At 40.9% G+C, this 26,506-nt stretch overlaps 2 protein-coding genes across 2 annotated transcripts in view; one reads left to right on the top strand and one right to left on the bottom strand.

Moving 5' to 3' along the window:
- Nucleotides 1-26,506, bottom strand: part of LOC134570823 (carboxypeptidase O-like) — a 467,541-nt gene that overhangs the window by 375,721 nt on the left and 65,314 nt on the right. The window lies entirely within an intron of this gene.
- On the top strand, nt 448-13,473 carry LOC134570822 (gamma-crystallin-3-like). Its single transcript, XM_063428802.1, has 3 exons — nt 448-501; nt 686-928; nt 13,150-13,473. Exons 1-3 carry the CDS (start codon nt 493-495, stop codon nt 13,423-13,425), a joined length of 528 nt encoding a protein of 175 aa, XP_063284872.1. The 5' UTR covers nt 448-492; the 3' UTR covers nt 13,426-13,473.

Below are 26,506 nucleotides of genomic sequence, written 5' to 3'. Positions count from 1 at the left end.
GCTGGTCGAAGTGACAAGATTTTAAACAAGCCGAAATTAACACACAAATAGGTAACAACGAACATTGATCATTATGAACATTAATAATGTTTCACCAGGTGTGTCTTTAAATACACTACTAAATGGTTACAATTATAATATAGGAGAAAAGAAAAGTGGTGTTTAGTTATATCTACTTAACATGACAAATACAAGTGACAGTCCATTAAAACAAAAGCTTTGCTGACTTATACCCTACAGTGGAGACGTTTAACTCTGAAATAACAAAAGCATTAATTCCCTATCCATCACGCAAAAGCAAGCAGTAAACTACTGTCACAAAGAACTAACACTGTAGACAATAAAGCTGCACAAAACAACTAAAAATTCACCTCACTAGGCAGATTAATGCAGCCTTTGTCCAATGTATGCAGAACAAGCATGAGACAAGTTCTATATAAATCCAGATCTGCTTCCTGTGAGCACTGAGCATTTGCATCAAATCCAGTTAAAATGGGGAAGGTAAATGTCATTGCCTAAAATTAAATAAAATACGTATATTCACACTCACAAACATACACTTGATGATATTCAATATACATTTTCACCATTATATATTTATTGTAATAATTTATATCTAAATTAACTTAAATTAATCAAATATACAGGGAGTAGAAAAAACTAATACATTTACATTTTTCAATAGATTATCTTCTACGAGGACAAGAACTTCCAGGGACGTTCCTATGAGTGCAGCTCAGATTGTTCTGACCTCCACTCATACTTCAACCGTTGCAACTCCATAAGAGTAGAAAGTGGACCCTGGATGATCTATGAACTCCCCAACTATAGGGGATACCAGTACTTCCTGAAGAAAGGTGAATATCCCGACTGCCAACACTGGATGGGATTCAATGACTCCATTCGTTCATGTCGTGTGATCCCACAGGTAAGCCTTGTTTCTACGTGAAATTAAATTAAATTGGTGTCAAACTATGTTTTCTAGGGAACTACTTATTTCAGTGAAAACTAAACGGGAATCATTTAACATTATATGTATTTACACATTTTCTATATAATTAAGGTGTAGTAAGGGGATGACTGGCAAGGGTGCAGGTGGGCATTTCCTCGTGGCCACTAGTATAGAGAGGTTTGTGAACTGCTGTCCATAAACTCAGTAATAAAAACATTATATACTATATTCTTTTATTATTATTGGATTCTAGTGGCAAAATTAGTATAATTAGTATAAAACCATTAATGAAAAATTAAAGGATTACTCCAAGCATGATATAGGCAGGGCCATATTAAGAGCCCAGTGTGCCTGGTGCTGACAATAATAATTGGCCTAATTATAGAATCATATCAACAGAAAACACTAAAACAGTCATACCTCCCAAGCATCATGTAGCTGGTGGAGGTTGTGCTGGAGGGAAACTCACAGGATATATCGATAAGAAACCACATACCCTATGCAAATCTCTCACTTTCATCTTTCATGTAAATCCATACCCCCTAACAGCAGTGTCCAGTGAAGCAGGATTTCGGTGGGCATGGTAAAAGGGTGAGCCACTGATGCGAATCACGTAAACAAAACCACCAAAAGATGCAATCATGCAAAAAAAAAATTGCCAGAGGAATTAGAAGGTCAGCCTGGCATGAATGCATGTCAGGCTGGCTGCCAATCATGCAGGCTAACCAACTAAATGCATCTTATGATAAGCTCGCTCTACTCTTTCTAAGGACTGTCTCCTAGCACTCACTTGTCCACTCCTATCCTTACCTTCTTACTGGCAGGCAGAAGCTACTGTTATACAGTCTGGGGCAGAGAAAAGATGTATGTAGTGAGTGTGTAAGAAAGGAAAAATGCTACAATGTTAGAGAGACTGAAACAGCAAGAGCATTTGCATGGTGCGCAAAATCAGCTGTACATTAATTAATTTTATTGTCAGCCAGTCCACACAAGTTTTGTTTTCCAACATCCACATGTAAAGAGTAGTATAAAAAAATAATATTTTTTCTTATTTTTGGTTGTTGTTTTTTTTTTTTAGCAATGGGCCTGTTCTATGGGCATGAGCCTGGAGCGTCAGCTTTATCAGCCCCTATGATAATCTGGCCCTGCATATAGGTTAAAATATGTGTGCTGCATTTCACAGTGAAAGCTGCCATTACAGACTCAAATCACTGAAGTGTTCATGGTGGTTGGAGTAACCTTTTAAGGAGGGAAATGTGATGGGGAGGATTGGCCTCAAATAGTGTTACTTAAGTGTAGTTGCCTCAGAGTCCAAATGTAGCCAGCCCTCCGGTAGCTATATTATTCATATCTCATTGTGTTCATATCACTCAAACCACCTCATGTACATAATCCACCATTGAAATGCTCCTGGGACTTTTTTTTATATATGTGATTTACATATTTAATGGAAATGTTATGCTGACATAAATGTAACCTACACAAGACCATAGCGAGCCTGGATTTGATCAGCATTAGAGGGTAAAGTGGAAGGGCTGTTAGTAGCGCATACAAAGGGCTGTAACTAGTTTTGTAAAATATTAGAGCCCCCATTCAGACCAATATTCACCTAGTTTGTGCTAGTAATAGTATCCACAACTTTTTCATGCTTTCTCTTCAGTGCCAGATAAAGGGTCTCATTTGCATGTGTATGTTAAAGAAACACTCCAAGTACCATAACCACTACAAAGCACTATACTGGGTAAAGCTCCAGAAGTGCCATGCCCTCCCTCCTCCCCCCTCCCCCCCCCCCCCCCCCCCACACACACACACACACCACCTTGTAAGTAGTCAAACTATTTTCTGGTTTAATTTCTTACCTGGAGTCCAGCAGGTGCCAGCAGCCAACTCCACTACCTCAGCCAGAGATCAGGCAAAGCAGTGCACTGGGGCCCTACCTGCACAACATAGGGATGAAAATGTAAATTATCAATAAAATTAAGCTTTTTTTGGAACTCCAACAAAACCTATGTTAACCAAACATGAAAAAAAACATGCTGTGCAGCAGAGAGTAATCCACACAATAGAACTTTATTGTAGCTTTACGGCTTAACAAAATCATGAGTCTTTATTTTGTCTTACTTTTGTACAACTAGTATGTGTATCTTGTTTTCGTCAAGATATGTATTCGCAACAGTAAGATCACATGTACAGATAACAGCTGATACCGAGGTGATTAGTCCACCTTAACATTTTAACAAAGAGGGTTTGAAGGTTCTGAATAAATCTCCCAGAATAATGTACTGAAAAGTTGGCTAGCCTATGGAACCAAGTGCCCATCATTCTCGTGTGTTAAAACAGCTCTTGGAAACTCTTGTTTAGATTGTTTGCTTAGATGCTTTTAATGAGGTTTGGCTACTTACAATAGGCGGTCATCAGGACACTGTAGTGGCTATTGTGCTTTGAGTGCTCCTTTAACTGGATTTTGCAGACATATCTAAACCTATACCCAAGCACCCAAATAAATTATCAATTGTGGAAATGCATAAATCCATAATTTCATTCACACATGTACAGTGTAAAGATCAGTCCTATAATAAATTATCCGCGCATTATATTTTTAATGCGGTTTTGCTACCCGAGGACTAGCCGAGTTTATTAAACTTTTAACCTATGTAGAATATGGCGTATATTCAGTTCAGTTCAGGAAGTTTAGTGAACTGATATTTAAAATGAAAAATAAATGCAACAATAGCTGTTTTTGGAGAAATTGTCCATTTGATTTGTAGTCACAGCTTGGCTACTTAAGCCTCAATTTAGCAATTCGGAAATCAGTTAGCTACAACAGGGAGGTTATTGTATATCATACCATGGAACATAGGTATGTAATGTGCAAAATTCTATGAGTATGTATATGTTCATAGGTTTCTGATACAAATGTGTGTGTGATGTTTACAATGCTTGTGCACTAAAAATGGGATTTATATAATAAAATATATGTATAATATATGTGTGTGCGTGTATATGTATAAATATGTGAAGCAGATCAGTGCATTTAATGTGTCTGTAGTATGTGTATGTTGTGTAATATATGCTTGATGTATGAAACTATATGTGCAATTAATATATATGTAGAGATGACGCGAACATAAAATTTTCCGTTCGCAAACGGCGAACGCGAATTTCCGCAAATGTTCGTGAACGGGTGAACCGGGCGAACCGCCATAGACTTCAATAGGCAGGCGAATTTTAAAACCCACAGGGACTCTTTCTGGCCACAATAGTGATGGAAAAGTTGTTTCAAGGGGACTAACACCTGGACTGTGGCATGCCGGAGGGGGATCCATGGCAAAACTCCCATGGAAAATTACATAGTTGATGCAGAGTCTGGTTTTAATCCATAAAGGGCATAAATCACCTAACATTCCTAAATAGTTTGGAATAACGTGCTTTAAAACATCAGGTATGTAAAAAAAAGCAGACTGATGTGGCTTTTTGGGGTGTTGTCCTTACAGCAGCGATCAGATGAGTCCTTCAGAACTATAGTGGACACTGAATACACTAGCCTAGCTATCGATTTCCCTATTAAATAAATCAGCAGCTACACTGTCCCTCCTCTCACTAAGAATGCAGCTTCCGGCGGCGGGGCTTAGCTGTCATGGAGGAAAGATGCACTTCATGTGAGCTCCCTCAATATCTCACTTTAAGCAGCTATCAACATGCGAATTTCACCCCAGAATGGGATGACCCAGCAATGTTGCTCCTACCTGACCGACCTGACATGCTTAATAGCAGTCAGCAACTCGACAGAGTCTTACTTACCTCCGCGTGGCAAGTGTGGCCTGGTGCTCACCGGGCGGGAGAGGCAGCCGATCTCCTGATCCTGGGATGCCCAGGAGCAGCTACTTCCCGGCAGGAGCTCCGTTACCCCCACCCCCTCGGAACGGTGGGGGTTATCCCGGTCCACCCCTGAGAGGCTGTCTGGAGCTAATGGACGCACAGAGCACAGCCGCCCCAGCTGACATACTTATCTGCGACTCTCCCAATATGGCGGCAGCCGCTTGTTCTCCTGGTACCAGCAAAGCATGGCAGGATATTGAGTCTAAGCTGGACAGACTCTTTAATCAATTTTGTAAGCAAATAACAAGCAGGAAGCCCCAACAAGCTCCACCACAGCCCCAAAAGCTCAACCACAGCTAAGCAAAGCAGTCCCCATTAAAATCCACCAACGCAAAAGGCGTTGAAGACGGGACCGGAGGCACAAACAGAAATGCAGAGCCTGCCCCACGTCAAGCACTCGCCTCCACCTTAAGCCACCACAATACCGCACCGGACGTGAAGCACCACCGGGACAGATCCGACCACCCAACAAAACAAGCTTCCACCACCTCAAGCCGCAAACCCGGCACTCAGACAGAGACTTGCCTTTGTTGTTCCAGTTATCAGGGACTCCGAGGGTCTGCACCTGGCGCCCAGAAGGGATCCGATGAGCACAAGCAGTAAACAGCAGACTGCCAAGCATGTCCCACTATAGCCGATCCTCCACACCATGCCTTTGATCACATGAACTGCTCTCTGCACATTAACTAATCGTAAAGTAGCAAGCGTTTAAACATGTCATTATTTCACCTCCTAAAGAGTTTATTGTCGTAGTTCCTTACATGCCTTTAACTTAATCGTTCATGTATTATGTTCTTCACTAGTCTCATCTCATGGGGCGACTCACACTTGATTTATAACTAGTGGTGGAGCTGCTGATATAAATACACAGTTGATAACGTGCAAGCTACACCCTAAACATGACAGCCATCTTTCACAACAATGTACTGCTATATACTCATACCCTCAGTGCAACTAGCCATGATATACGCATGTTCAGCCTAGCATGTTCAAATATAACACAATTCTGTCTAAAAAAAAAAAAAGAATTAAAAAAAAAAAAAAGGATGCAGCTTCCGAATGAATCTAAAATGGATGGTGTCCAGGAGGTAGGAGGGTCAGGGAGGGAGGGTCTGCTGCTGGTTGGCTGGAATGTGTCTGCTGACTGTGAGGTACAGGGTCAAAGTTTACTCAATGATGACGAATAGGGGGTGGACCGAACATCGCATATGTTCGCCATCCGTGGCGAACGCGAACAAGCTATGTTCACCGGGAACTATTCTCCAGCAAACTATTCGGGACATCTCTAGTCAGGATAGATGCCTCTGGAATGGGAGGTACGGTTTGAGATGGTACGCATACCAGTGTCTCAGGGGCCAAATAAGCATTTCTGGACAAAAGTGTCTGATGGGCCTGGGCAATCTGGTCCATACGGTGATCCTGTTCTTAAAATCTTGCCTTATAGGAGGCCATTTGCTGTCCTAAACCTGCAGGGCCCATGGTCCTATCATAATGTCATGATGTAATACCCTAACACTCAGAGTTTAGGATAGCAAGGGACAAGACTAGGATATAACTTATTACCTGGACTTAAAATGGCCAGACTAAACGTCAGACAGAGATAAAGCATAATCAGAAATGAGATGAGGTCATGGTAGCAGAGAGACTACGAAAACGAGAACAAGCCAGAGTTAGGTAGATGGTAATCAGTCACACGGGCAAACAAGACAGGAAAGGGTTAAAGATAAATTCAGAGTCAAGAACAAAGCCATGGTCAATACCAAAATAAACAAAATAGATCAAGGAATGCACTAAAGGGTACTGACACAGAAACCACGATAGGACAAAGTGGATAGGGCTAGGGAAGTTTAAATATCCTTTAACATTTGATTGGCCCATGTCATACCTACGCCCCCAAAACGTTCGTGTGTGGGGGTGCTGGAATGACGTGGGCCAATGGGAGCCTGAATCAACTTTTGGCTCCCACTGCCCCTTTAAGAGCGAGCTCGTGACTCGAGCCGTGCTCCTAGTGCCAGGTGGGCCACGTGACCGATCACTGCGGTCAGTGCACGCGGCTAAGTCAGAAGAGGAGATCAAGCCGCATGCGGCTCGTGTGGAGGCAGGAGTGATCCAGCCACGCGCGGCTCAAGCTTAGGACAAATATGTCTTAGAAAAACAAGTGAAATCCCTCTCTGTAGGATGTAATACACGCCAAATATCTAGCAAAGGGTTGAATTAAAGAATGGAAACTCGGGGCTTGATTCAGAGAGTTTCTACCAGCTGCTTTTTCTCTGAAAGTCTGTCTATCCATCATTACATTCATAACACAATTAATAATTTTTCCCAGAAATTAAATATAAAATTAATTGCTGTGCAATTAGGTGCATAAATATTAGCAAGTGTATATACTATTTGGTTTATTGTGCATACCATTAATAAGAATCAACCTTCAGAGTCCCAATCAATATGTTTGATTTCCAAATCTATGGTTTTAGAAAAAAAAAAAGCGACCCCTCTCTTTTCCCCTCCCTCCATTTAGGCGTTCTCGGTTTTGGAGACCTTGTATTTCTATTATTAACATATTAGTGACCGGAGCAGATTTTGAATATATTCTCAGTCCTTATACACTATTCTTACTTACTAATAATAAAATTAAGCTTTCATAGTTTTAATCCCAACTTTGAAAGTTCTAGTTGAATTAGTATAGAAAAGTTAAAGTTTCTTTTCTACCTCAACAATTTTCTTGTTTTTGTCTCACCTCTAATATTTTTGCCTAAACCAACTGGACAGTGAAAGGGGAAAGCTCTCCACTTATCATTTCAGGTCATCATATTAACATACTTCTTAAAGGGCCACTGTAGTCACCAGAACCACTACAGCTTGATGTAGTGGTTCTGGTATCTAAAGCATGTCCTTGCAGTGTTAGCAATGTAAACACTGCTTTTTCAGAGAAAAGGCAGTGTGTACATTGGTGCCTAGTAACTTCTCTAGTGGCAGTCACTCAGATGGCCACTAGAGGTGCTTCCTAGTTTAAGGCTGCATAGTGCACATCATTGGCGTTCAGCATCTCTGTGCTCTGCATTCAGTGCATCTCTATGAAGAAATACTGATTGGTGTAGCGCGGCATTTTGCAGCACATGCGCAATTGCTACCCAATGCTTTCCTATGGTTAAACATTGGATTGGCTGAGATCATCAAGATTGTTGATCTCAGCCATAAAGGCAGAACTAGGCAAGGCCAGCGGCCTTGAGACCAGCGCTTCAAGGGAGTAAAATCAACTTATTATTGCAATCGGAGGTCTAGAATAACCTAAACAGTTCATGTTTGCATGTTTACATGTTTGCATTCCTGACACTATAATGTCCTTCAAATGAGAATTGCTGTATGTGGTCAGGAAGTGAGTAAGAAGATTTGGAGGTGTCATAGCGAACATGTCTCACGTCAGTGTTCCTTTGTAGTGTACCATGCTCATCTATAAAAATGAGCTCACATAACCTTCTTAAATAGCTTATAGCATGTCATCCACCAAGTCCCTAAAAAGGCATTGGGACGGGGGGGCAGAGCCTGGCTTCCAGGCTGAGTGGAAGCTCCTGCACAAACTACCTAATTTCGGGGGAAAGCACCCCTAAAACTAGCGCAAAACCACTCTAGAGGGTTATAACTGTGTCGGGGTCACCCGGGCACATCTGTGGACAACCAAAACACTAAACTGATCACCCAAGAACCCAAACTATGGCGGCTGAGGCCTACAGGAAAGCAGGCAGGGGAGAGATGGGCACTCTCCTCTCTCCCTACCTGCTACAAGATAACCTCGACCCTCAACTCTCCAACCCCCCCTCCCCTTCCGGAACCGGTGGGAGATATCACGGTCCTCGCTGTGAGCCCGGAACAACCTGCTAACACAGACCTCCACACAGAGTGTAAGCACCAGGGCCGGCGACACGAGGCCCACATAAAATGGCTGCAGAATACTCACCGCACCAGCAGATCCTGTCTGCAACTACACAGCAGCGCACCAACCGCAACACTGATCTCATTAAGCGTCATATATACTCAGGCAATGTAAGCCAATGAGTTTGTGGCCAGGAGACGCGGGCCTACACACCAGCCTGGGGCTGGAGGGATGCCCCCACTCACACCCGAGTGGCAGCACCTCCCTGGGACCAGCCAGAGGGACTAAGCTCTTTCCCAACAGCAGGAATAGGATGAGAGGCAACTGACCACAAACTCTCCTATGACCCGCAGACTCTTCCTACTGGGTCCATGCGCAAGTGTTGCTAAAGATAGTCATTGCAGACAAGTTTGATTCCATGTGTTTCTGTTCAATTCTTGTTTATTTCTTGATTAATTGTCTGTATTATTGTTTACACTGGTATACTACATAGAAACATAGAAACATAGACACATAGAATGTGACGGCAGATAAGAACCATTCGGCCCATCTAGTCTGCCCAGTTTTCTAAATACTTTCATTAGTCCCTGGCCTTATCTTATAGTTAGGATAGCCTTATGCCTATCCCACGCATGCTTAAACTCCTTTACTGTGTTAACCTCTACCACTTCAGCTGGAAGGCTATTCCATGCATCCGCTACCCTCTCAGTAAATTAATACTTCCTGATAGGATAAGACTATATCCTCTTATTGTGGTAGTTTTTCTTCTTTTAAATATAGTCTCCTCCTTTACTGTGTTGATTCCCTTTATGTATTTAAATGTTTCTATCATATCCCCCCTGTCTCGTAGTTCCTCCAAGCTATACATGTTAAGATCCTTTAACCTTTCTTGGTAAGTTTTTGTCAGGGTACCTGTTGTCTCTACCTCTGTGGAGGTGAGACACTTGGACGTTCTTCCTCGCAAAAGGGTTGAATCACTCGTTCCTCGCGGTCCCCTCGGTCGTTTACACGCCGGCCGCGAGGGATCCACTTCCTTTTATGACGCGGCGCTCAGTAGCCGACGTCATGACGACAACCCGACCCGATCTGTCAATCAAGCCCCAAGCACGAATGAGGACTCGTCGGGGGCGTGATTACCTGTTTGGAACCAGGGTATAAAGTAGGGCTTTCTACATTTGTTCATTGCCCTGTCGTGGTTCTAGCTTGTCTAGTCACTCAGTGCTCTTGTATTTTGTCAGTCTCTTTGGTTTTGACCCGGCTTGTCTGTTCTACCTCGTTTACCTCTATTACCCTTTGACTCGGCTTGTCTCTCGCTTACCTGCTCTCTCGTTCCCTCGACCTCGGCTTGTCTCTAGAGCATTCTTTACTTACTCCTTACGTTAGTCCGGCCATTCTAAGGTCCGGTATACGTACCTACTACCTGTTTGTACTCTGCGTGTTGGATCCCTGTCCCGATCCTGACAGTTTTATCCTGCAATCCATGAACCAGTTTAGTAGCCCTTCTCTGAACTCTCTCTAAAGTATCAATATCCTTCTGAAGATACGGTCTCCAGTACTGCGTACAATACTCCAAGTGAGGTCTCACCAGTGTTCTGTACAATGGCATCCCTCTTTCTACTGCTAATACCTCTCCCTATACGACCAAGCATTCTGCTAGCATTTCCTGCTGCTCTATTACATTGTCTAAATAATACATACAGTAGGTGGAACACACATCTGCAGATTCTAGAAAAGAAAGCAAAGCATCATAGTGTAATATGTTAAAAAATTAGATATAATGAATAGCAGCAGAGCAATATTACTCACAAGCCTAGAGCCAATATGACATATGGCTCTTATGTGCAGCGCGGTGGGACTCTTAATAGGATGTCCCCATCCTTCTTGATATTCCTTCTTGAGTAGTTAGCAGCAATAGAAAATATCAGTATTCCAATGTAATAATCCAATAAGGAAACTTTATTGTGAGTGGAAATGAATCTTCCCAATTAAAACTCAAAATATAAAAGAAAAAAATCAAAGAAAACTGTAATAGGCAATATTGTCCAAATAAAAGTTCAAAGTGAAGACTGTATATGTTCAAAACGCGTTTCGCCCTATGGTGGGGGCTTCCTCAGTTGGTATCAGTCGGTATTATGAATGAGAGCCTCTTAGCGTCTTTATATACTATGTATTCTTTTTACTTCCGGAATTTCTTCGTGTGGAATGCATCATGAGTTCCACCGCACGTTTCGTGCGCGTCACTTCCGGTTCCTGTTCTCGGGGTGCACCAATGGCCTTCCCCCGTCGGTTTATGCACGCCACTTCCGGTTTCTGAGCCTGGAACGCACCTATGACGTCACTGGAACGCATAGTATCGAATCTATGCGTTCCACTGCAGATAGATTCATTTTCTATATTGTCCCAAGATTACTAAGCATGTATCTATATGTACTATTAAAGAAACAATGCATCACCACAAAATTATGCACATGTCCAAAAGTAATATCACATAATATACACACAAAAAAAAAGCTACCACACATTTTTTCTCACTGTATTTCTATTATATTTCACTATTACATTGTCTGCCTACCTTTAAGTCATCAGAAATAATCACCCCTAAATCCCTTTCCTCAGATGTTGAGGTTAGGACTCCATCCAATATTCTGTACTCTGCCCTTGGGTTTTTACGTCCAAGATGCATTATCTTGCACTTATCCACATTAAATGTCAGTTGCCACAACTCTGACCATTTTTCTAGTTTACCTAAATCATTTGCCATTTGGCTTATCCCTCCTGGAACATCAACCCTGTTACATATCTTAGTATCATCCGCAAAAAGACACACCTTACCATCAAGACCTTCTGCAATATCACTAATAAAAATATTAAAGAGAATGGGTCCAAGTACAGATCCCTGAGGTAACCCACTGGTGACAAGCCCAAGCTTCGAATATACTCCATTGACTACAACCTTCTGTTGCCTGTCACTCAGCCACTGCCTTACCCATTCAACAATATTGGAATCCAAACTCAAAGATTGCAGTTTATTGATAAGCCTTCTATGTGCAACAGTGTCAAAAGCCTTACTGAAATCTAGATAAACAATGTCTACTGCACCACCCTGATCTATAATTTTTGTTACCCAATCAAAAAAATCAATAAGATTAGTTTGGTATGATCTCCCTGAAGTAAACCCATGTTGTCTCTGATCTTGAAATCCATGTGTTTTTAGATGTTCAACAATCCTATCCTTTAACATGGTTTCCATCACTTTCCCCACTACTGAAGTAAGGCTTACTGGCCTATAGTTGCCCGACTCCTCCCTATTACCTTTCTTTTGAATGGGCACAACATTCGCTAACTTCCAATCTTCTGGGACTACTCCTGTTAACAATGATTGGTTAAATAAATCTGTTAATGGTTTTGCTAGTACACCACTAAGCTCTTTTAATAGCTTTGGGTGTATTCCATCAGGTCCCATTGACTTATTTGTCTTTACTTCTGACAGTTGAAATAGAACCTCTTCCTCTGTAAACTCACGTGTAATAAATGACTCATTTATCCTTTTTCTTAACTGAGGTCCCTTTCCTTCATTTTCATCTGTAAATACCGAACAAAAATATTCATTGAGGCAGTCAGCTAGTCTTTTATCCTCATCTACATACCTTCCTTCTTTTGTTTTTAATCTAACTAATCCTTGTTTTACTTTTCTTTTGTCATTTATGTATCTAAAAAACGTTTTGTCCCCCTTTTGAACCTAGAGTACCCACCCCATGCCTTACCGTAGGCACCGGGTCGCAGCGCCCAGCAATCACTAGAGTAGCCAGTACACTCAGCATTTAACCCTTACTAGCATGACCGAACCACGTTGAGCCACATACGCAGACTGGAAAGGGGACGCAAGCTAATTGACAGCAATAGGCTAATATAACCAGCATGAACGAGCACACCTAATTCCCCCAACTTGAACCGACTTAACCACCTTGTCTAATGTTCTACCTAATAAATAAGCCTATCTATCAACAACACTACAATACTGCCAGGTTGTCTAGGCAATTTGCTGTCAGGCTCCACATTGATGTCCTGCTGAAATATGCTTCAACACTCGTTTAAGTAATCCTGCATTGATCCTACATTAGGCAAATATAAAAAATGTGCAAGAGTTAACCATGCATACATTATAGATAAAAACATCCATGGTTAAATAGGGATAAATGGTTAGTTGTTGTGGATCCCACTGGCTCCAATTTTGAGTTAGCATTCTAAATTTACTAAAATGCTGCTGAGCAAGATTGCCATGTTATTTATCAGACACTTCGTTGCCATAGCTCACTTCTTAATCCCCCCCTCTATGTACTGAATATCGCTAATTACTATATGTATTTTTGTTTATTTTCCAATTTTGTAATGGGAAAACATCCCAGAACAAACGTAACTTTCTTTTATTTTTCTCTTATGTCTACAGCATAGAGGAGATTACAGATTAAAAATGTATGAGAGAGAAGACTTCAAGGGACAGCTAATGGAATTTACAGATGACAGCTCTAATATTTTTGATCAGTTCCATTACCGTGACATCCACTCCTGCAACGTGTTTGATGGACACTGGATCTTTTATGAAGAACCCAACTACAGGGGGCGTCAGTATTATCTAAGACCTGGAGAGTACCGAAGGTACACTGACTGGGGTGCTGTGAACAGCAGGGTTGGCTCAATGAGACGTGCTATGGACTTCTATTGAAATTAACATGATGAATCTATATCGCTAAATAAAGTATTCAAATTCTAACTTGGATGAGTATCATTCATTACAGCAGCTCAAACATCAAGGTATAGCTAGAAAACTGTAGAAGATTCTGAAAATATTTGTCAAAATAAATGTACATTAGGTTTGATGAAGCGATTTATAATGTTTGTCTAATAGTGTAGACTTCTTTCAATTTCTCTCTAAGTTTATTAATTGTAATGGACCCTTAAATTCACAATTTACGTACCAGAGATAATGAAAGAATGTTATTTTATTTCTAGATTCTTTAACATTTCTTTCTAGATTTGATATTGTCCAGAGCCATACACATTTTAGTAGGTATTTCAGAGTGAATCTTGTGAGTTATTTGCAGCAATTTGAAGGCAAACATTAAAGGAACTATATAGGTAAAATGCATATCCTTTCCCCAAACCCCCCAACAGTAAACCTACTGTCACTAAATGTTCTCCCCCCCCCCCTGAATAGTGTAAAAATGTGTTTTAGAAGTAGCTCTTTTAATCTTTACTTTGACCATATTTTCTGCCACTCCTCTGATTTTATGTCATATCTCCCTGATTTCTGTATTTCAACTGGACTGTCCACCATGCTCCAGTGATTCTCTATGAGAATAAGTAATGACATGCCTTAGTCGGCTTACCTGAGCTTAGTGATGCAATTTGCATCACTCAACACATGCCCACAATGCCTGCCCAAGCCTCCTCGGAGTCCTCAGAATTCAGACATTCAGACATTAGAACTTACAAACCACATCACACACACACACACAAACATTTCCTCACCACGTTAGGTATTATATAGTGTCACATGTTTATTATAAATAAATATAAAGAGGCAGACAAACTAAAATACCTAATAGAGCTTTGTTTTCTCTCTCTCTCTCTCTCTCTCTCTCTCTCTCTCTATATATATATATTTCTTTCTATCTATTTATATATATATATATATATATATATATATATATTTATATGTATATATATATATATATATATATAGCTATCTCTATCTATCTATATCTCTATCCTCGGCAGGGGAGGGATTAACAGTGGGTTACAGCACTGCAGGAGAACTACACAGAATTGAAAGAAAAGAAACCGACCACAGGTACTTGAGCTTAATAGCTTTAATTTAAGCTTAACTTGTTAAGCTACCTGGAGTGTCCCTTTAAAAATGTAATTGAGAAGTAAGAGCAAAAAAAAAAGCAACAAATCAATGTGCAAGAGAATATTGCCCTTCAATTGCCCTTCGGTGGGTCCCTGCTCAGCTCTCAAGCTGTTTTTAGCTCACCGAGTGCCATTACCTAATGAACCAAAACAATATGCAAATAAAACTGATCCCACCCAAAAGGGTTGTAGAAATCCAAAATGCAGGTGGACTCTCCACACAGCTCTCTCTTCAGTTCAGAAGTAACTAACAATATCTAAGTAGGACCATATATTTATATGTATATATAAAACCAAGATGCTCCCCTATGCCTGAGAGAAGAGTATCTGTTTGGAGCTCTGTGGCACCCCCTTTCTTACGTATGCCGAACATATTACAATTGGACATGAACATTCCAGTTCAGGTAAATTAGCTTTTAGCAGAGTATTAAAAATCGTTAATATGTTGTGTGGTTTTAATATGGCATCCCTGTCTACATCCTTTACTGAACCACAAAAGTTGATTCTAAACTTTGCTCCTGAGACCTTACATAATTTAAACCATACCTACAAGTGGACTGCATTATCAGTATCTTAAGTAAATAATGGTTTTGTTGTAGGTTTAAAACCTCACCTCACCAAGTTCCCAAAGCTACTCCTTACTTTGACGATCTTTTCAACTGTGTATCTGTCTACAGCAGATACCTTAAAAAAATAAATGCTAATATCCCTCAAATATTTCTCCATAAAATATACAGAAAAATTGGAGATTGATTGAAGACAGTTTGTTTTGTCAGGACAGCTCAGAGTTAAGACAATTATTATAAATAAGAAATTAAAGCAACCGTTGCAATAGTAAGCAATTAGTTTGTAGCAATAATTTGGAACAGGCAATCTGCCAAAATGTGAACACAATGTATCCAAATTTTCATAAGTGAGAAAGTCTTGTCAATATTGGTAATTCAGCAAGGGAAAATCAAGGACAAAGCAAAACAATTCCTTTAGTGATGCTGTCTTTGGAGAGGCAGGAAAATGCTTCTCCAAATGCTTAGTTGTAGACATTCAAAGGAGCCAAATGACAATTGATGGAGTCCAAGCAGCTGCACAGAATCTAAGAGCAGAAGACTTCATTTATTAAGAGCAAGTCAGGTCAGTTACCATTTTTTTGTTATAATGTCCAGGCAGCAGAACAGAAGGGTGATCTAAAGAGCAATATCCTTGGGGAGATAGTCAATTTTTTGCCAGAGAAACATACACCATCCAATAACAGAGCCTTAGCATGATCCAGACAGAGCTGTCTGGTGAGTAATAGCCTTGTCAGTTACCAAGAGAGAGAGAGAATGAGCAGACCTAAATGGCTGCTGCAAAACATTATTGGAGTAACACTTTATGTGCTATTTTCTATTATATTCTTTTGTGCCCCCCATATTTTAATTAACCCCTTAAGGACCAAACTTCTGGAATAAAGGGGAATCATGACATGTCAGACATGTCATGTGTCCTTAAGGGGTTAAAGAGGCTAATACAATGTTTGAAGCTTATCGGAAATCCAGCACAGGGACAAGTTATCCTTGATCTCTTCTATACCTCTCCTGTTGTGGTGCCTATAACTGCAAAGAGAGACATTCTGGATACGGGAACTAAATACCATCGCAGCATTAGGACTTAATGAACATTTACATTTATGCCATTTGTCTATTGAACTTTATTATTTGATATTTAGATAGATGGGATGAGAATCTTTATTTCCCTATTTTTCAATTTTGATTTACTTTAATTTTAATATGGATTATGAATTATACATCTAATAACCTTCAAACAGGCCGATATAATATTGAATATGGATGATAGTGATAACCTATTTTAGGATTAAACTAGAGAATCGGCCTGATAACTTTGAATTTTGTATGAACATAATTTCTCTATTTGTATGAATATCGCTATTCTTAAGTAGTATTAGATTGTGAAATTATTATAACTACTTTAGTTATTTTATTATTTTTAGATACACTGTACTCTGCTGCAAAATGAATACATAGTATGTGGATACAATGTATTCCTCCGATAAGCCGCAGGTTAGTTCCGTTTTTTCCCCCCCTTGTACCAAGTGAAAAAACTGGGATAGATAGTCACTTTTTCTTTAAAAAAAGTTTTCTATAATTTTCTATATGTTATATATGCATTTAAAAGATAGAAATTGCACGTTATTAAAAAACATTTAGCACATTGGGATGATCATGCACCATGCACTTTTGCGATAACCAACATTTTTTGCACATCTTTCACTTTAACTATTATGATATAGTCATTTTAGCAAATCTTACTAGCACTTTAATAATGAGTATATTTTTTCCATATATCATTGCACCGTCACTTTACTTAGACACTTATATAAGTGTCTAACAGATATTAAAAAGATTCACTTTAACATATATTTAGTAGCCATCCATTTATGGACGATCATGGTGACCTAATCAGTTAGTCTTTTGTTTATATATAGCCTTGGTGACGGATTTATAGATCCCGGATGTTATGACATCATTGGGGGTGGATCTTAATCTCACGCATGCGCACGGAGCCCACACACAGGTGATCTGAGTCAGGTAGGTTAGTCTTTCTTATTTATAGTCACTGTTTACATGTATGTGTTATTATGTCCTGAAGAAAGTTCAAATATGTGAACTGAAACTTTGACCTACTGGATTAAACTTATTACCTTTTAAAAAAAGTCCTCGAGTGCTGGCTTCTCTATTGGAATTATATTTTTGTGCAGCTGAGCACCGGGCCAAACACGGAGGAAAGCTGGAGTGCAAAACTTCTGGAATTGTGCATATATATATATATACAAATGCTGAGCCTGTAAGCAGAGCCTAAAGTTGTGGGAAGGGTTACTATGAATACACAGGCCACCTCGGATTTGGATTTGTTGTTCAGCACATCCCACAGATTGTCAATCAGTTTGAGATATGGGGAATTTGGAGGCCAAGGCAACACCTTGAACTATTTGTCACAATCCTAGTGATTATGATGCTTAAAGGACACCTCTGCCATTTCAATGTAAGTAGTCAAACCATTCAGTAATGGTTTTATTTACCTGGGGTCAGCTAGACATGGCTTCTCATCTCCTCGTAGACTTCAGGAGAGCTGGAAACTCCTGAGTTTTGTTAAACAAGAAGGGGTCAATGGGTGCAAAAGCCTCGCCAGAAAGCTCTTACACTCAGGGTAGGATGAAGTAATGGGGAAAATTAGTGGGACGGGTAAAAAAGGGAAGAGGGAGAATTGATAGGAAGAAAGTTAAGAGAGAAAAGGGTAGGATACAGGAAGGGTGGAAAGAAGAGACACAATGTGTGTCCTTGTTACAAATTATTTACACACAAATGCAATACATTTTACAAGGTTCCTGAGGAAAGAAGTGTAAATGCCAATATGGATTCTGTCCATAAATTCTCCAAGAAACCTTCTGATACACGCTCGATCAGAGTACAGTGGGACCTCGGTTTACGAATTTAATGCGTTCTCCGGGACGTTTCTTATTGCGAAACATTTGTAAACCGAAACGCGGTTTCCCATAGAAATGCAGTGAAAACCAATTAATCCGTTCTGGAGGTCAGAAAAAAGTCAAAATGAGTTTTCATGGAAACCAATCCACAATGCAGAACACACAATAAAAGACATGCAAACGATGAAGCTCAGCTCCCTAAATTTCCACAGCTTGAGAAATGCACCAAAAAGTCTCAAAACAACTGCAAACAATTTCCAGAATGGCTCCAAAACTTTATGCAAAAGCCGCTCCAACACCTCCCAACACCACCACACTCTATGCCACGTGCTACCCACAGGCTCCTGCATGCAGGGGGCGGTGCTATAAACCTCCCAGGTGCAATGCATTCTGGAGAAACTTGTTTTTATTGCGAAAAAAAAATTGTAAACCGAGGCAGTATTTTCAATGGATTTTTATTTGTAAACCGAAAATTATGTTAACCGAGGCGTTTGTAAACCGAGGTCCCACTGTAATATGATTGCACATATGGCAAATTAATTAATTAATAAACATGTTGTTCCTGTTCCCAAGATGATAATAGCATGGCAATCCACCTGCAGCTAGGTAGAAAACATAGTTAGAAGGTGAACAGTAGAATTATGTTCCTATAGCGCAGAGACGTAACTGTAGTCCATAGCATTCAGAAAAAGGGGGTTAAGGCTTTCCTTTTGCAAGTAGGCAAGGGAACAATACATGGTGCATTTTGAGGATCCCTACAGGGCAGACTATATCGAGGCAAAAGTCTTCTTGTGGTATGGAAATCTAGAAGGCTTAGTTAGGAAGTCAGAGGTCTAGTTTCATGGGATTCAATATATATCTTAATATAATAGAGTGAAAGTACTCCTTCAGGTCCAATGGTCTTGCAATCAGGAGGATCCCAAAGATGGGGCGCAGACCTATGTGCGTTGCAGTAATCTCGACCCATCCACTGCAGCTATCTATAGATTGCTGAATCAATTTTAGCACTTTGTTGTATGGAATGCCCTCCCATTTTTGAAGGCACACATTATTTTGGCTGCTCAGGACCGGGTAGATGTTACCACTGCATGCTTCCAGTGGAAAAAAGAAAATTCCACTTGTAAGGAATGAGTGATGAATCTCAAGGCCCTTTATGTGTCCAAAGTGTCACGTTCACATAGAGTAAGATGGAGCTCAACTGCAGATTTCAGTTTAAATAGATGTGAATGTGATATATTGAGGAAAATAAAGAGATGACAGTTCACTTGAGAATTCACTGATACTGTGTCTTTAATATTTTGATTGAAGAAAACATAGGTACTGTGTCTTTAAATACTTCAGTATTGGTAAGTGGATTCTTAGACTATCTTATACAATTGAATTGCAGCAAAATTCAATGAAGAGAAGGTAATGGAGATTAACTTGCAGAGATTTGTTTTAGATTAATTGGTAGAAAACACATCAGCTGGAGTCTGAAGGGTTAATGAATAGGAATTACTCCTATAACGATAGGAGAACGTCCGAGCAGGCTAAAGCTTGTGTGCTCTGAAGTCAGTGGGAAAAGTTCGTATAACACAAGTAAAGTTACTTAGCTTCCAGAGGCTTTAAGTTGGTCCCAGAGTCCCCTCCGGGGAGGTTCCGTTGGAGAGAGGTCGAGAGGAGTCAAAGTACTAGCCGTGATCGAGGGAAGGAGAAGGAGGTCAGTCGAGTACAAGTCCGGTTCGGTACACAGGCAAATTGTAGAGAAGAGTGGCAGCCGGTTTAATTCCGCGGTACGCTGTTCATTAATCCAGCTTCTGTTGTCTGTCACGGTCGCATTATGTAGCGTAATGAGACCGCGTCAGAGAGGGGGTGTGGCTACAGTCCGTCAACCCGGAAGAGACAGGAATTACTGGTAACGGCCATGACACAAAGTCAGCATGGGCAAGTTATGATAAATGGAAATATTTGCATCCAAGTGGCTTGTGGTCTGCTGTCTTGCTTTGGACATCATTTTGTCTTTCACTTGGTAAGAGTGAAGACAACACTCCACACCTCCCTGAAGGCCCTCTGTTCTAGAAAGTTGAACGGCTTCATGTGCTTGTTTATCTCCATTGAAGTGTGGTTCAGGCAAAATAAGTCTTGAAATAAAAAAAACAAAGAAAAAAGTTACTTGCGAGCTATAATAAAGCCATGTGCACATTTAAATGGATGTAATTTTTTTTTTAGTATCACTCCAATGGCCATTAAAGTGTCAGCTCACCTGCCACGTCAAGGCAAGTCCTACACTAACAATTCACTTTGCTGCTTTAAGCTCTAATGAGATGGGTATGTTTCTAAATCCCTACACACTTATTAACCATTAATAGGGAATAAATGGGGTGGTGGCAGCATTGTAACATGGCTGTGTGATACAAAAGTAAATACAAACATACAAAATTAAGCTCTGCGCTCAAACTTTCACTACTCCTGGGCAGCAGTGGCAATGACAATAGTACACATCAGCCCCAATACATACAACAGAAACCAAATAAGAAAGTTTCTTGCATGCTGTTCTAAATCCCTATGCCATTCAAGTGTAAACTCAGCAGCCACGTCAAGGCAAAAACCTCTTAGGTTAGACCTACACTAACAAATCACCTTGCAAATGGTTGTTTTTCTGTAATGAGATAGAGATGGGTATTTTTCTGAACCCCTACACAAGGGAACACCTGGGGTAGGGCGACAGCACTGTAACATGTCTGTGTAACACAAAACCCCTTTTTCTGTCTGTAAAGTTATGTTTACCATTACTGCCATCTTGTGGCAATAGGAGAGACACATTCAGTTACACATAGTAGTTTATACAGTAGTTGTCAGTAATCATTCCATCAGCTAGATGACATTCATGGTGCATCCACAAACAGATTTTTGGACCTATTTGAGTTCCTCTGTGTCTTCATAGCCTTCCTCTTTTTGAATGATTACTGGGTTCTCATGACTTACACACCATGGGTCATAGACTGGTTTCCGATCAAATCTAATTTTATTTAACATTTCAGTATCAGAGGTTTGCCAAACTACGTTTCAACTATTTCTGGCTGCTACATTAGGTTTAGGCTCAACCCTCCCACCAGTGGAGGGCGTATGTGAGCTGCTTGTTAATTAATCCTGAAGAAGACTGCTGCAGCTTGCTTTCTATCATACTTTATGCATGATTGAGTAATTGTGAGGGGAGGTAGTGGAGGGAAAGCAGCTAGAGATGAGTGGAGAGGAACAATTATGGATTTATTTACTTGTTAAAAATCACACTAAAGCATTAATTGATATAAAATTGTACTATTGACCTTCTGGCCAATACATTGTCCCTGGATTGTAACAAACAATGTTGCCATGAACTCCAGACAGTTTTTGAGAGGTGCAAACAGTTTTAGAAATGCTGGTTTCCTGGACTGGAGAAATAACAGTAAATTAAAAGTTTTAATTAAAATGCAAGCATGTTCTTGAACTTGTATGTGATGTCCATCTGAGTGTATAAGGACATATATTATATAGAAAGAGATATACAAATTATATACATGTATGTATGTATCATTCTGTGTGGGTTAATTAAAAGATTTAGAACTAGAAAATGTATACATCTGTCGCAAGTAATGATAGAGTAATTGTGGAAACTCCTGATTGGTCCTCTGGTACTGAACACTATTTCCTCTAGAGCAAGCATGTCAAACTCAAAGGCTAGCACGGGCCAAATAAAAAAGGATTGTGCTTATGTGGGCCGCAAAAAAAACAAACAAACAAAACAACTTACATTTTCATAGAATTTTGAAAAGTACAGTATAAAAAAGAGAAATCAGAATTTGAAGCTCCGAGCAAAGAACGGGGAAATCTGACCCAAAATAACCCTCACCGATCCCTGCACAACCGTGGGAACTCACCAAGCCTCATGGGACGGAAAAACAAAAGACCGGTAACCGACAAACCTGTTCCAGGGCTGACAATTGGAGATATGTGGAGGCAAGCACGCGGCACCAGCAGCCCCAATATAGCGGCTCTCCACGGAGGCTGCTCAGACTTCTCGGACGACTGCTCTGGGGACACCGGGGATGATTACCTCACAGCCTCTGCCCCAATGCAGAGGGTGAAACAATATAAAACAGGAGCTGACTCTGACCTGGTAACCACCGGGGTACTAAAAGCTCTATTAGCAGACCTACAGAAGAACATCATAACTGGTGTCACTGCTCTCCGGGGGAACTACAGGGCCTGACAGGCCACATAAACTCACTGGAGGACTCCTCAAAAGACCACCAGCGGGACATTTCCTCATTGCAAAAAGCCGTGCAGGATTTGCAACACCAGAACATGCTACATGAACGCCGCTTTGCGACCCAAGAGGATGCTAGACGGAGAAACAACTTAAAAGTAAGAGGGATCCCAGAGGAGGTACCGGATGCCGAGCTGCCACAGGTTCTTAGGCGCATACTCACAGCCATATTGCCACCCGGACAGGTCAAAGTACTAACCCCCACAGACCTCTTCCGGGTCCCCAAACCCACCAAAGCCCCAACCACGGCCACAAGGGACACAATAGTCACCTTCCGGACCGGGAAAGATAAATCGGCAGTCCTCTCCGCCCTCTGGGGTAAAACCCCCTTTCAGTTAGACGGTATGGCACTGACCTTCTTCACCGACTTGCCACGCGGAACCCTAGCGTGGCGCAGGTCACTCCGATCCCTTACTTCCCTGCTCCAACGAAATAACATAAGCTACCGATGGCGGCCCTACCGAACACTCCTCGTACAGCATGGAGCTAACACACACCAGATACAAGGCACCCAGGACGAAGAAGATCTCTTGCAGACTCTAGGCCTGCCACAGGACTCACCCACCCAAGAAAGATCCCACTACCTAACCTCTCCTACTCGAAACTGGGATCCAGCAAGAACCGTCACGTTCATCCCGTGGGGTTCCACGCCAGAATCCTACGCCTCAGTCACCACCTAAACAGAGACTGCGGGCAGCATTCACTTTACCATATGGCATGCTGAAGAGTCGGTCTAGGACTGCCGCAGACCGTTATGTTTAGGGGTCTTTGAACCGTTCAGATTTGGGTTAAAACTGTTGATTTCCCGTTGTATTTTTTTTTCTCTCTCTCTTTTTCACCTCCGGTTTCATCTACCACCATAGCAATAAGTTATACAAGGTACAAGGCCACGTTATCAGTAAGCTGACCAACATCCACGCACCCTTGGCCATCTCCTCAGTATACACTAAAATACACCTACCACACCACTTCTGATATGCCCCCCATACGGAGCTCAGGCTCCACCCTACATGATGCAAAACGGAAACAGGTACCTCGCATAACGAGCCTAGACTTGCGAAGTCCTAACATTAGTTTAGGCCCTCACCCTGCCAAGCTACAGCTATTCCCTATCACTCAGGGGAACGAATAAGGGGTCTCATCGTATTCTACCAACTATTGTCCCAATGTCCTTTTTCTCAGTTGGTGTCATATGGGTTCAGCTTAGATCTCTATTATTTTAATATGTAGAGCCTGTCACCGAAAGCCTGAAAGACCTTCAGATATACTCCCCATCATTAGTTTGCCTGGCTATCACCTCAGGATAGAACAAATTGTGCCTTACATTTGGTGGCCCTATCCCTTCTTAGACCCACCCCACCAACAAAGTTGATGGTACATCACTAGGATGTCCTACCCAGTAGCTGGTACCTCTAGCCACTCTTACCTAGCCATAAGGTCTATACTCACTGACTGATATGAGCATGTCTATTATATTGGAAAATGTGAATTAACCTCATGCTGCAATATATGTCTAGCCTGTCTTCCAAATTGCCTTAAATTGTCCTGTTTAACTATGCCGTACTAATAATCTTTGCTTGCTTCTTGCACCTGCCGTTGAGATGTTACAAACATGTTCGGTACAACACAACACCTCCTGACATATTATATTGATTTATTACTGAACGTCCAACTAAGCAACACCACGGAGCACAAGATAATTGTTACGCTACAAAACATAAAATTGTACAGCTGAAATACCACGTCAGCGCTATTGTATAAGGCAACAGGTCCACTTAGCCAGATGCACCCCCCATAATGGCAGTCAGCGAGATAACCTACAAACCACATATTACCTAGCATAACACACTTGTAAAGCTACATAAACCACACATATCCACTAACTACTGCAAAGACGATAATATCTAATATCTCCCTCTACCCTTTACGGAATGCTAAGTCAAATAATTAGTACACATAAGCTGCAACCAGTTACACTTTTCTAAGCGTAACTTTCCTCCCTGAGCAGCAGGTCTCAACTTTAATACATGATATAGAATATGATGTGCTTGCCTATCTCTTTTAGACTAACTATTCTCACTCTGCTAACGTTCATGTAGACATACCAGTCTAGCTTGCTTAAACATAATATAAAAATGTGCAGTTTCTATGTGCCAAAGCAATACTTTTGATTACTAATCTTTGCGTGCTGTTGTGGCACTTCACATACACTTGTAATTTTCTTGCACAGAAAAAATAAAGAATAAAAAAGAAAAAAAGATAAATGAGCACCTCTTTCTTCTAAATCCCAGCAACCTCCTCTACTAAACCCCAGGCCCACTCTACTAAACCCCAGACATCCCTATACTAAATCATAGTCCCTGCTTTTTACTAAATCCCAGACCACCCCTCTATACTAAATCCCAGTCCCCCCCCTCTATACTAAATTCCAGCCCCCTTTTGTATACTAAATCCTAATCCCCCTCTACCAAATCCCAGAACCCACCTCTACTAAACCCCGCCCCCTGTTATTAGCCAACAAGCAGACTCACCTCACTTTGCCGCTGCCAGTATGTGACTCCGGAGTCCAGCCTCTGGTATACCCCAAATGGCGACGTCCGCACCCTGTGCCAAATGCTTGCTCTAGAGGCTAACATATACAAATACATTTGGAATATCTATGGAGATGATTTGGAAGAGTATGCTTGATTGTCAATTGACTTATTTATAATTGAAAAATACCAACTGGATATTTTAAAAATGTGCACGGTTATGACCTGTACACTAGAATCATCAGTTAAGTTTTACGCTTTCTACAGTTCCCATGCAACTTTAAATTATGGTATCCTAAAGAGTGTACAATAAAACAGTAAAAAAAAAAAATGAGCATACTCAGAGTATAGGCACACATAGCTTGAATACCTATGAATGTGTATAGGTGTCTTTGCTGCAGAAAAAGGTTCTGGATCTGTGTACCAGTTGGACTTATATACAAGGACATTGATGCAGTATCTGTACAGACGTTAATCCAAATTCATGGAAAATTGAAACAGATCTGTGTTTAACAATGTATTGACTATCCACTGGCTTCTGATGGAAGGGGTTTTCAATCACAATTTTTCCCCACCTTGGCCTGTGCTTCCCAATTAATGCCAAGCCTTAATAGCAAGCCAGCAACCAACCTCATGCTGATGAGTTGCATTAACAACGAAACAGCTGTCCATGAGTGGTTCACTGGCTCTGTGTCTCCTCCTGAGTTGTGTTTCAAAGCTGTTGTATACAGCAAACAAAAACTCCAAGGAATCCATGTTTAAAGTGGAATAATGTGATTGTTTGTTGAATTAATTTGCATATGCTCATCCAGAATTTAGATTTTTGCGGCAAAAAAAAACAAGTCTTATGGCTTGACCTGTATGCAGATCTGTGTTTAACAATGTATTCACGATTGATAGAAAGACAGACAGACAGATAGATAGATAGTCTAGAAGTGGGAGTCTTCCACATCCGGCAAGATCCAAGGTGCAGACTGTACAAAGAGGCCTCTGAGACAGTCAAACACATAGTAGTCAGATGCAAGATGTTAGCAGTAACAGCATACATGGATAGACACAACCAAGTTGCTGGGATTGTGTATCGAAACATCTGCACAGCATATGGGCTGGACCTGCCTAAGTCCAGATAGGAAATACCACAAAGGTAGTTAAGACTGATAGGGCTAAGATTCTGTAGGATTTTCAGATTTGGACAGACAAGCAAGTAATGGCCAACGAACCTGACATTGTGGTGGTGGACAAGAAACAGAAGGCTGTAGTTGTGTTGGATGAGGCAATACCCAGTGAATATAACATCAGGAAGAAGGAACACGAGAAGATGGACAAATACCAAAGACTCAAAAAAGAGCAAGAAAGGATGTGGAAAGTTAAGACAGTAGTAGTCCCAGTTGTTATAGGAGCACTCGGTGCTGTGACTTTTAAGTTGGGGGTGTGGCTTCAACAGATACCAGGTGGGACACCTGAGATTGCTACCCAGAAGAGTGCAGTTCTAGAAACAGCTAAGATACTACGCCAAACCCTCAGACTCCAAGGCCTCTGGTAGAGAACCCGAGAATGAGGAATAAATATACCACTCAAGAAGGGTTAGAAAATGTTATAT

This window comes from Pelobates fuscus, chromosome 8 (assembly GCF_036172605.1).
Source record: "Pelobates fuscus isolate aPelFus1 chromosome 8, aPelFus1.pri, whole genome shotgun sequence".
NCBI lineage: Eukaryota > Metazoa > Chordata > Amphibia > Anura > Pelobatidae > Pelobates > Pelobates fuscus.
This window is presented reverse-complemented; position numbering and strand designations above follow the sequence as displayed.

Bases quoted from the DNA above. Each gene is read 5' to 3' on its own strand.
- LOC134570822 (XM_063428802.1), top strand. The intron at 929-13,149 runs GTAAGCCTTGTT...TTATGTCTACAG, and splicing joins CATGTCGTGTGATCCCACAG to CATAGAGGAGATTACAGATT.